Raw genomic sequence first — 12068 nt, 5'->3', positions numbered from 1 at the left:
CATCTCACTATCACAGATGGAGTGGCAATCGGCAGCGCACTAGAGGAGCAACTGTCAAAAGGGCAAAATTGTCCTTTCACGAGTTCAAACAGAGCCTAACAGCCAAACTGCTATCGTCAGTGATATGTTACAGAGATTCAGCAAAATGGAGGACATATTGTAGAACTTGATAAACTCAATGGCATATTATAAAAATATGACAAAGTCAATGGCATACAGTAGATTTTCTCTTAGCCTAAAGTCGGTGGTAACGAATGTATTTTCTCATAAACAAAGGAGCAACAATGCATTGCTTCCTTCTTGCAACTAACAATGAATCTCTTGTTCTCTACTGCACATATTACAAGAATCATTTCAGGACACTAGTCACACTACACACTGCAATGCTGTTCTGGATGACGCTAACTACAATTTGTTCTTCTCGGCCTCGGCTACGTCGGCGAGGTGCTTGAGGACAGCAGGGGAGTCCGCCTCCTCCGTGAACCACCGGTGCTCCAGCGCCTCCTCCGCCGTCAGCCGCTTCTGCTGGTCGAAGCTCAGCAGCCCAGCCAGCACCTCGCGCCCCGCCGGCGACAGCCCCGTCAGCCCACCGAACGCCGGCGAGTCCTTGGACGCGACGTCGCAGTCCCGCAGGTCCAGCAGATCGAGGTAGTGCTCCTCCGCCGTCTCCGACAGCGTGAAGAGCAGTCTGCCCGTGAGGAGCTCGGCCATCACGCAGCCCAGCGCCCACATGTCCACGGCCTGGCCGTAGTACCGGTCGCCGACGAGCTGCTCCGGCGAGGTGTACCGGAGCGTGCCGACCAAGAACTCCTCGTGCGGCGGGATGGCCGGCGTGGCGTCGCCGAAGTCACAGAACTTGAGCGTGCAGCCCGGGCCGACGAGGACGTTCGCCGGCTTGATGTCGCGGTGGATCAGGCCGGCGCAGTGGATCGCCCTGGCGCCGGCGAGGAGCTGCCGCATCAGCGCGCGGGTCTCGGCATCGGAGAAGGGACGGCCGCAGAAGATGAGGTCGCGGAGGGTGCAGCCGCCGGCGAACTCCATGACAAGGTACCTGTCCCAGCTACAGTTAGGGTCGACGGCGACGTCCCTGAGCTGCACGACGGACGGGTGGCCGCGGCACGCCTCGAGGCAGTGGCGTTCGCGGGCGAACGCGTGGGCGTCCTCCTGCCGGCCGCCGCCGCCACCTGGGGGGCAGAAGCACTTGACGGCCACCGTCTCGCCGGTGCAGCGGTCGCGTGCCTCGTACACGACGGCGCACGCGCCCCTCCCGAGCGCCCCCAGTCTCTCGTATCTGTAGATGGTCGTAAGCGGCCGCGACGCAGTGGTGCGGGCGGTGGCGTCAGCGATCGCCGGCGACACGGAGGCCATCGCGGCGGCGGCGGCGACGGCAGGTGTTGGGTTGCGCAGGAGCGTGAACGGAAATCGGCGATGCGAGGAGAGCGAGACTGCGAGAGGCGTGCATGGCATCCAAGCTTTTTATCCTGGATGAGTCCGAAGCTGAGAATGAGTCGGATTCCGAATTCGAAACTGACTCGATGCAATTCGAATTTGGAGATTTATCAGAGAAAGGATTGCCTGGAAATGGATTCTATATTTTTTTAACCATCAAATATAATGTACATGGTTATGAAAAATTATGGTCAATGTAGAGTCATGTTTTATATTTGTAAATAAAAAATAATTTATAAACAAAATTTATATACGTAAAGGCTAAAAAATATACTATGATAAAAAAGACCCTAAAATTAATTAAGATTTTAAATTTTGGCTTATAAAACAAAGGAAGAAACGAAAATATGAGAATGCCCTGCTCTTGGATATATATGAACCGAAAATAACTACCATATTAATTATCATATTTTTCCAATCATAAATAAAAGAGAACAACTACAGCACGCTATCCCGTCGGACGGGATACCCCTCGCATATGCAGCGCCATGTACGTAGTCAAACGACTTAACCGACGCTCCAAACATAATTAAGCAAAAGAACTTAATCATCCCGTCGGACGGAATCCCGTCCGCTAGCTTTTCTGTAAATGAAAACTACCGAGAGTTTTGCAATTTTGGTTTCCCAAATTCTGTGTTTTGATAAGTTTGTAAATAATATGGCAAAGAAAGATTAGTTTTATCTCCAAGAGTTTGGGATAATCCACTTGCCAAAAATAGAAAAAAACACCAAAACTGTTGGTAGTTGACGAGAGGCACCTCACATCGCAGTCGCACCACACCTGGAGCCGCGCCGCCCTGCGACCTTCGACCCCCGGTGCCGCGCCCTCACCGCCTTCACGCCGCTGCACGCGTCGCCCGGCGGAGGGGGCGGCGCATGGGTGCAGCGCTCGGGCATCGCCGGAGCCGACCGGGACCGTCGGCAGGAGGGAGGAGATCACACGGCATAGGGCAGATAATGAGGCGATGAAACTTCCAGGCCGACGCGCGAGAGAAACCCTATGTCATACTTTTCTAGATGCCAAGTGAAACGCCAACTCCTAAATATACGTGCAAACGAGAGGATATGAGAAATTGCTAAATTTTGGAAAGCTGGATGGCACACTATTGGAGACATTTTTTTTTCAATTTGCCAAAAAAACAGAGATGAGAAGTTGGGATAGGAAACTCTTGGAGTTGCTCTAATACACTAGATACAAAAAAGGTAATAAATATTATTGATTTCAAAAAAAACTAGTATGAACTACACATAAATAATTATAAAAGAGTAAAATAAATTGCCGGTCTTTAAACTTAAGAGTGGATGACATCTAGGTCCGTAAACTTAAAAATTATACATCTAGGTCCTTAAATTTGGGAGTGGGTGTTATTTAAGTCTGTAAACTTTTAGATTGCACATCTTGGTTTAATGAATCTGACCGGGCATTCTACATAACTCTATCCGTGGTCAACTTTAATCATATAAGATTTGGACCGACTATAATTCATTAAACCAAGATGGTGGATCTAGATGTGTAATTTTTAAGTTTACGGACCTAAATAACATCATCTTTCAAGTTTAATGACCTAGATATGTAATTTAAAAGTTTATGGATCTAAATAACATTTGCTTCCAAGTTCAAGAATCTAGATATGCAATTTTTAAGTTTATGAACCTAGATGACATCCGCTCCTAAGTATTTTACTCTTTATAAAATGTGAAAGACATAACTAATTTTTAGGTAATAGAAACTTTGTTGAACTCAGTCTATTACATCAAGGTGATAGAATAAACTGAGCACACCCCTGGCCTTTGCATACAAGATGCACACAGCCAGAAACGGGTGAGGAATTTAACTATTTGCCACTCTTCTTACCGGTCACTACTCAAATTCCTCCTCTTATGGTTCTTTCTAATTTTTTGTCATCATAGAGACATAAAATGTCGGTTCTATCCTTGTCTTTTCATCTTTCTTTATCATGTTATTTGTTTACATGATCGTCTATATTAAGTGTATGAACATAATCTTCTTATGCTTATATGCTAAAATAATTTGCATAGTAAATATAACAACTAGGGATGCAATTAACCCTAATAATGATGTGTTTAACTCATGCTTGGGATATGTATATTGAGAAATTAAACTATTTTTAATTATTTTAGTACATCATATCCAATACCTGATTTGTCAACGATTGTAGCATGAAAAGAAACATTTAATTATGTCATTCAAAAACTTTGAAAATGTAAAAATTTTCTATAAATATGGTTTGAATACAATATTAATTCATCATGATGTGAGTTGTGATGTTATTTATTACAGTTAGTCAGTCAGGTTAGACGTAAGAATATTTTAGAATTAATATCAATCATGTCTCATTAGAAACAACGAGAATAGACTATGCAAGCAAGGAACGTTATGAAATGAAAATATAAAAGAGATGAAAGGGGTAGAACGGACTTTATATGTCTCTGTTGTGGCAAGACATTATAAACAACAGCAAAAGTGCAAATAGTTAAGTTCCCCGTTTCGCACACACACAAAACAGATTGCAACGAAATCTGTAGCTTCCCAAATTCTTTAGGTACATTTCTGTCTGATTTAATCTCATTTATACCATATTCAATAGCGAATGAAGCTGCTTTTTGAAGAATTAACATAAACCTGACAAAGTACTTTGGTCATAGTTTTAAGAACTCAACCTCCTGAAAATGAAGTAACATGTGTGATACATCCGTGGATGAGAGTTAAATTTACTATATGTCGTTTGACAATGCATGCAGTAAAATATAAAAATCTAAAATCAATTACGGTAATACTCCATAGCTGTTTTGCTAATTACGTAGTACTCCATAGTTTCAACTAAAACGTCGAAACTGGGGAGGTTCAGAGCTTTACCAATTGTAATACTCCAGAATCGACAAATCATTTTTTTAATGACTTTTGCTTATGGCTCGGTCAAAATCTTTGAGGAAGGATTTCCTTATGACTTTTGCTGGTAATGTTGGTTCTAGGTTTAGTAGGGTGAAAACTGTATTGTTAGCTGTTATTTGTTGGCAATTATGGTCTACGAGGAATAACATGGTTTTCGGAGATAAACTGGCGATGAGTTCCCTTGCAAATAATCTGTCTTCTCTTGCAGTGGAAACAACTGATGAAACCTGAAGAACTCGAGATCTTAGCTAGATAAATGGGTAAGGGCTCTGCAGGAAGCTAGATATTTGTTGGCTAGCTCTGAAGTGTGCTGCTTTCTTCTGTTTTCTGTTTTGTTGAGATGCTTGGTCCTGACAGACCTTGCTACTGTTCTTTCTCTTGATGTCTGGCCTTTGGTGCCTTTAGGAACTCTTGGTGACGTTTGTTCCTGTTTTCTGGCTAGCTCAGATCCTGTTTTCTACGAAAAGCAGGGCCTGGCCTTTGATTTGAAAAAAAATAAGATATAATATCAAATTCTAACTCACAAGTGTATATATAATATAATTATTTTTATGAATCTTGTGGATTATATGTGAAAATGATATTTATTAGCAGATTAGAAATATCACTCTCCTATATCAATATATATAACACAGTAGGCTCTCCTACTGTTTTACTGTCAAAACAATATTGGTAGATTTGTAATGGAAAGTGCTATAATATATTTATATTATTAATGTTTAATAGGAATATAAACTATAGTCAAATATGTGGATGGGAGAATCTACTAAACAACAGGTAAAAAAGAAACGGAGGGCGTAGAATACAATCAAAGCTTTCATTATTCTAATTCGAGGCTCTCGTTAATTATAGGAGAAAATGTCATACAAATTTCAACATTAATTTAAAAAATCCAGAAATTCTCACATTAATACCCTAAAAAAGAGAAAATCTTAATGGTCCAATCTACATAATTGGTGTGATCTACATTTTAAATCTATCCACTTGGTATTTAAGGAATATCCATACAAGCAATGAATCTACATGCACGACAGACATTGTGTTAAAAAAAAATCCTAATTACTCTCACTGACTGCAGAACAAATTCACAAGCATATTTGCTAACAGGATTGGGAAACAAAAAAAACTACAAATCTACACCCTACGTTTCACAATATAAGATTTTTTAGTCTTTCTCATTCATGTTGATACTAATTAATCTAAACATATATACAAACTATATACATGAAGTTGATAAATCTTGTTAACACTATAAAATCTTACACTGTGAAATGGAGTAAGTAGATCTTACTGTCACACCTTTGGAAATGAAGGATGATGTATCAAAAATAAACCAAAAGAGAACTTTGACAGTCCCTACTAGTAGTAAAAATAATATAGACCTCCACTTTCTCATTGGCCAATTGGGTGGGTCATATCTATTTATACTACCACCTAAAGTCTCTATGATTTATGAAAGCATAAAATGGTTGTACAGAATATGTCACATACACATCAAAGATTGAAATAGATCAAGGAGAGAGTGGAATTGAAAGACACCCATTTTTCCCTCACAAACTTTCATTGCTTACTAATGGCATAGAATTAGGGGAAGAATAACTTGAAGAAAATCGTCAAACTGTCCATAAATTATGTTATCATCCATGAACCAAAATCCACCTGCTGAAGTTACACAATGAGATGAACAAAAGCATGATTGTGCCACGGTAAAAAGAGAACTTCCCTGGACAAATGACACAATGGCTGGCTAACCTGAAAAAGAAAGAACGGTTCTTGTACTTTGCAAAAAAAAAAGTTATAATATATTTATCTACACTGTAGGAGCCTTTCCTACAGTAATTTCTTTTAAAAAACATAAGAGGAGGAAAACAGGAACCGCGCTAACTAGGACACAACTACAGGAGTACCTTTTCTACTCTAGAATTCTAGATAACTGAAGTTAAAAATATTACCAAGTTTTTAGAGGAAAAAAATAATAACTAACCTTTTTCCTTCCCTGTGTGACTGTTTTTTTCTCATATGCTATGTTTTTCCCGTGCATCTCTGTTATTTCACCGGGTGATGTAAATCCTCATCTGTTTCTTTCATCCCTCTCCTGCTTATGCCCGGGCAATCCTTAATGAATACCCTCCGGTGGTTAGTGTCTTTAGCAAGATCTTGCATATAGTTTAGAATCTCCCTTAGCTTGGGGCATTTCTCAATCAATAAATACTGAAGAGAACGCGAGGCAGAACAAAGGGTCACAGGAAGACGCTCTAGCTTTGGAAGTCCAATAATCTGCAATGTTCGAAGACTCCATAACCCATCCATGGCTTCCTCCGTATTCATCAAATCCAGCTCTGGGCAATTTTCGATGAACAGCTCTTGCAGAGCAGACAGATGCTTCATGCTAGCTGGGAGAGAAGGGAGCTTTGGGCAATCACTGATCCACAGCATTTGCAAGGCAGTTAGGCAGCCAATCTGTTCTGTCAGTGATGTCAGTTCACTACATGAGTGCAGCTGCAGGTATGTTAAGGAAGCCCAGCCACAGAGTCCTCCTTCTGGGAAATGCTTCTGCTTACATGTCAGGCTCAAGTACCTGAGGCTAATTAACTTGTTTACATCTCTTGGCAACTCGATTAGGTGGTCACACCGATAAAGATCAAGTGTCTGAAGGTTTATCAGCTTGCATATGGAATTCGGAAGGAATTTTATGCTTTTGTTCCAGGTGAGATCAACATACCTCAGGTGCTTTAAATTTCCAATTGAATCTGGGAGTTCATCAATCCAAGCTCCTGATATAATCAATACACGTAGAAGCAAAAACTTGGAAAGTAACACTTGCAGAAACTTTTTGCTTAATGAACCAGGATTACATGAACTAACAAAAGTTCGAGCTTTTCTTGCTTTGATTAAATGACCAGGAAATTCTTGCTCATGCGAGAAATCCTTATAGTCCCATACTAGATGCCTCACTGTTTCTGAGACTTCTTGCCCGTCACAGTTCACAATAGCTAGGTCTGTGTCCAAAACATATCTGCCAAGATCATGTACAATATCGTGCATCTTGCAATGTGGCATGCTTCCATCAAAAGTAATTAGGGCGTCTTGGAAGAAAGAACTTCCTATTAATTCAACAATATACTGATTACCAACATCTATTTCATCACTCAAGTTGTTCGAGCGGAGTAGCCCATGTGCCATCCAAAGCATGATTATGCATCTTCTGTAATATTCGAAGTCCTTTGGAAATATGGATAAATAGGAGAGACATGGTTTCAGTGCTGGTGGAAGAGCATTGTAACTTAACTTTAGCACTGGCATAATATCTCCATCACCTTGTATAATTTTGCACAAGTGGTCTTCTTTAACACGCAGCCATTGACTTTCATCACGCATGGTAAATAACAGAGAACCCAGTGATTTTATCGCCAATGGTACTCCAGCACACTTCTTGACAATGGACTCTCCAATTTTCAACAGCGACGGATATTTATTTTCCTCACCTTGTTTGAATGCAACTCTAGTAAAAATTTGCATGCACTCATGAAAAGGGAGTGCACCCACCTTGTATGGGTTTGAGGTACCAACCATAGATGCAACAACATATTTGCGTGTTGTAACAATTATGACACTAGCTCTTGCACCACTTGACAGTAAATTCCTTAGCTCTCTCCATTCATTTATATTATGAGTCCACATATCATCTAGTACAAGGAAATAGTTTCCATTCTGCAAAATTCCTCTGAGTTTCTTTTGTATTTGTTCCAAGTTTAGATGCTTGCAACTCTCACCAGTGGCAGACTCTATTATATCTTGTAGTATCCTTTTCAGATTGAATTTGTTGGAGACACAGGCCCACAATATCTTACAGAACCTCTCCCTGATTTGTTGATTATGATACACCATTTTTGCTAGTGCAGTTTTCCCAATGCCTCCAAGTCCGAGCAGAGGAAGAACAAAAAGATCATGACATTCTGAAGCTCTTAGTATCTCACGAATGATCTCATCTCTAGCATCATCCCTTCCAATTATATCAGCTTGGTACACAAAAGAATATGATTCTCTTTGTGGTTCTTCAGAACACTGACCAGCCATTGCCCAATCAGTCAGTCCAAAGTCCTTTCTATAGATGGCTACTTCATTAAGCTTTTCACAAACTTCTCTTATTCTGCTGCTCAATATTTTCTTTCTGAGTAATTTTCTCCTTAATTTGAAACGATAAATATGTAAACATTTGGTTTGAGTAACCATGCCTTTGTCAACACGGCGCTTCAAAGCTTCAGTTGACACATCATCCAAAATGTCATCTATGTCATACACAACATCTTTCAGGTTTCGTAGCCATTCCTTAAGTGCATCAGAAGTACTCTGCTTTCTCTCTGCATCTAGAAGAACTCCATTAATAGATTGCAACGACTTCTGTAGCTTCCGCAGTTCTTTATGTACACTGATGTCTGATTTGTTCTCATTCAGACTGTGTTCACTAACAAATGAAACTATCTTTCCAAGAATTGACACTGCAAAACTTGACAGAAGTACTTCGGCCATAGTTTTAAGAACTTAACCTTCTGAAAGGAATAACATGTATGACGGATCTGTGAATATGATACAATAGACCAGTCTAAAATTAAGTGAAAAGTTGATAAAATAAATTTCACCCAGTATTGTTACCCCAGTTAATGGTAATCTAATCTCTTTCTTCAGTCCCTCACTCCTAGTATAAAAACTGAACAGTGAATTATTTCATCCTAGGCAAAAAGTGTAAATTTAAATTTGCGAGCCCCTACAGAATATCAAGAGACAAATTCTGAACATAGAGAAAACAAAGTAATGCTTTTAAGTCCCTAGAAACACAGACAGAAAAGACCCCAAAAGTTATAACTATGGCTTATTATTTTGTGCTGCAATTAGCAAAACAAAAACTGATTTAGAGAATGAATTCAATTTATCCTCCTCCCTCTCTTCCATAATTCCTTTCACCAGGCCATTAGCCCTGAAGCTTACCGATGCGAGCCTGTGACTGTGATATCGTTTTTTTTTTACCTTCAAATACTTACTGTGGCATTTCCTCAAACAGGTCACAGGCAGTAGAATAATATTCAAGTCCTTGGGAATAAACGTTACCAGAAAAGCTTGCCACTACCAGCAATATAGTCGGCAGGAATAATCGACTTATAGAGAAAGAGTCAGAAAAGGAGGAGATCGAACTCACCAGGCAGCAGCCGTCAGCCCTCCCAGCTCGCTCTCAGCTGCAGCAGAAAGGTAGGGGTGGAGATTTCCAGAGAGAAACGGAAGAAGAAGAGGAAGCAAGGATCGAGCATGGCAAGGCAAGCAGAGTCGCTGGCAGCTTCGCACACTGGAAGCTGGATGTCATTGTCACTCCACAAAATGTCAACGCGTATTTTGTTTTCTAAGAGAATTGGCCTGCGGTAACACGACAAACGGTGGGTTTAGCATAAGTCTATGAGCACATGAGTTGTACTTGTTCGGTTCCCATCGTATAATGCCCATTTGATTTTAAAAAAAATTATAGAAATTTTAGAGGATTTTATTCATATAAGAATTTTTCCTACAAAGTCCCTTGAACTAAAAGAATGAACCATATAAAATCCTATGAAATTCCTATAAAATGTCTTTTCCCATACAAGTTTTTAAGAAAATTTAGCAAGAGGTAAAACCTCATGGGAAAAAATTCTTTCAGTCTTTATCTCTCCTCAAATTTATGTGTTTTTCCTGTGGTCCAATCAAATAGTCATTCCTACGTTTTTTTTTCTTTCAATCATCTGTTTTACACTTACATTCCTGTCAGAATCCTATATTTTTCCTATTCCCCCGTTTTTTCATTCTTGTGATTCAAAGGGGCCCAAGTTGTTTTGCTCTATCTAAATTCATTAACATATTACTGCTCCTGTTTTATATCGTAAGACCTTTTAGCATTATCTAAATTCATCAATTAATGAATGTATATAATTTATATATATGTTTAGATTCATTACCACCATATGAATCTTACACTGTGAAATGGAGGAGTAATGTACTAGCAGGGTGGCCCACAGATACTGCACGACTAGAATCGTTATGAATTTATCTATACGTCTTATATCTTGATAATAATTATTTTTTAATTATAAATTCGAATTTAAAATTTTCTAAATTATATTTTTACATGGAACCTCATTTACCTGTATTTTAAACTGCCCTTGTATATAAACTCTTTTCTTCGTAATATTTAATTTGTATTTTAAATTATAGATATTTTTATATTATATTTATATGTTGAATATTTCTCTTAATTTTACTTATTTTCAACCAGAATTTTAGATGTTTATAAATTACATTAATAGATGGACTCTCACTCAATATCAATTATTTAAAAATATTAATCTAAAATTTAGATTTTTCGAAACTATATTTACACATGGGCACTTTTTTTATTATTTTATTTATTTTTAATTCCGAAATTATATTTCTAATAGGATTCTTTTTAAATAGAATTTTAGATTTAGATGTCTCCAAATTATATTTATAAATGTGTTATTCCCTTAATATCAATTATTTTAAAAAAAATAGTACAAAATTAGGATTTTTTAAATTATATTTACACATGGACTCTTTTATATTATTTTTATTTTTAATTCTAAATTGTATTTCTAATCAGATTCACCTCTCCACAAGCTCCCCCTCCCAGTGTCGGGTTCCAAAAAATCATATTCTTTTTTTCTCTCTTATACAAACAGTGTCCGATTCCAAAAAAATCACGTTCTTTAAAAAAACTCCTTGTCTGATTAAAAAACATTATCTTTTCTTTTTTTTCTTATTTTTCATCGATTAATGTGGGATTTTCTAGCCCATGACACGTTCTTTTTCTCTGATATAAATAGTGTCTGATTCTAAAAAATCATGTTCTTTTCCCTTCTTTCTTGAAAAAATGTCCCTGTCCGATCAAAAAGTTATTATATTTTCTTTTTTTCTTATTTTCCTTCGATAAATATGTGATTTTTTAAGTCTGTGAGAGTGAATGTGGTGGCTCCTTTTTTATTACTTTATATATATATTTATATATATAATAGATGTTTTATATATGCATCGAGATTTATTAGTATGTATATGGATATACGGAGAGCCAAATTTTTATAATATGGAATAGAGATAATAAGTACTAAACTAGATGTCACCTCGTGCCTTGATGTTGTTGGATGAAATTAAGAAAAGAAAAGCAAGAAGTAAACTTTTGTACATAAAGAGAATTAATATTGGAAAAAAGTACAACACGTGATCTTCTTGATGACTTAATCTTCTAGATTACCTATTATTCATAAATACCTAATGATCTCAAGGATCTTTGTACTGCTAATCAACTTGAATTAACATTTCAATTAAGTGGTATAACCTTGATGGTTAACTAGTATTATATCTGTGTTAATATTACGACTCAATTTAGTAATACAAATAAGATACTCTGAACCATTTCAAATGAAATCATATAAACCAAACATTCAACAAAGTTTAAGCATTTATTAATCCAATTACTTAAAAGCATTGCTTCAACTATCCTTTAACTCATAGGAAAACATATAAGAATAGGGATATATGACAATAATAATTAATTGGATTTTTTTTTCAAGAGGCTTGTGTGGATGAAAATTTTTTTATGCTTTCTCTCTATGACTTGTAGGAAATAATTTTTTTTAATTTTCGTATGATTTATTCCTATAAATCGTAT

General features: G+C 37.9%; 2 protein-coding genes across 2 annotated transcripts; both read right to left on the bottom strand.

Annotated features, from left to right (window-relative positions):
• Nucleotides 1-246: 246 nt before the first annotated feature.
• On the bottom strand, nt 247-960 carry LOC121055475 (putative cyclin-dependent kinase F-2). The gene has a single exon (XM_040527951.1). The coding sequence runs from the start codon at nt 958-960 to the stop codon at nt 406-408; it is 555 nt and encodes a 184-aa protein (XP_040383885.1). The 3' UTR covers nt 247-405.
• A 5019-nt stretch (nt 961-5979) lies between these two features.
• On the bottom strand, nt 5980-8982 carry LOC102721196 (putative disease resistance protein RGA1). Its single transcript, XM_006661576.2, has 2 exons — nt 6348-8982; nt 5980-6115 (listed from the first exon to the last, which is right to left on the bottom strand). Exon 1 carries the CDS (start codon nt 8891-8893, stop codon nt 6410-6412), a length of 2484 nt encoding a protein of 827 aa, XP_006661639.1. The 5' UTR covers nt 8894-8982; the 3' UTR covers nt 5980-6115; nt 6348-6409.
• Nucleotides 8983-12068: the final 3086 nt, after the last annotated feature.

The sequence above is a fragment of the Oryza brachyantha genome, chromosome 10, assembly GCF_000231095.2.
Source record: "Oryza brachyantha chromosome 10, ObraRS2, whole genome shotgun sequence".
Lineage (NCBI taxonomy): Eukaryota > Viridiplantae > Streptophyta > Magnoliopsida > Poales > Poaceae > Oryza > Oryza brachyantha.
Note: the sequence above shows the minus strand (reverse complement) of the source record. Positions and strands in the feature narration are given on the sequence as shown.

What these genes read in the sequence shown, in the direction of transcription:
- LOC121055475 (XM_040527951.1), bottom strand. Translation starts at nt 960, where the DNA reads ATGCGGCAGCTCCTCGCCGGCGCCAGGGCGATCCACTGCGCCGGCCTG.
- LOC102721196 (XM_006661576.2), bottom strand. Translation starts at nt 8,893, where the DNA reads ATGGCCGAAGTACTTCTGTCAAGTTTTGCAGTGTCAATTCTTGGAAAG.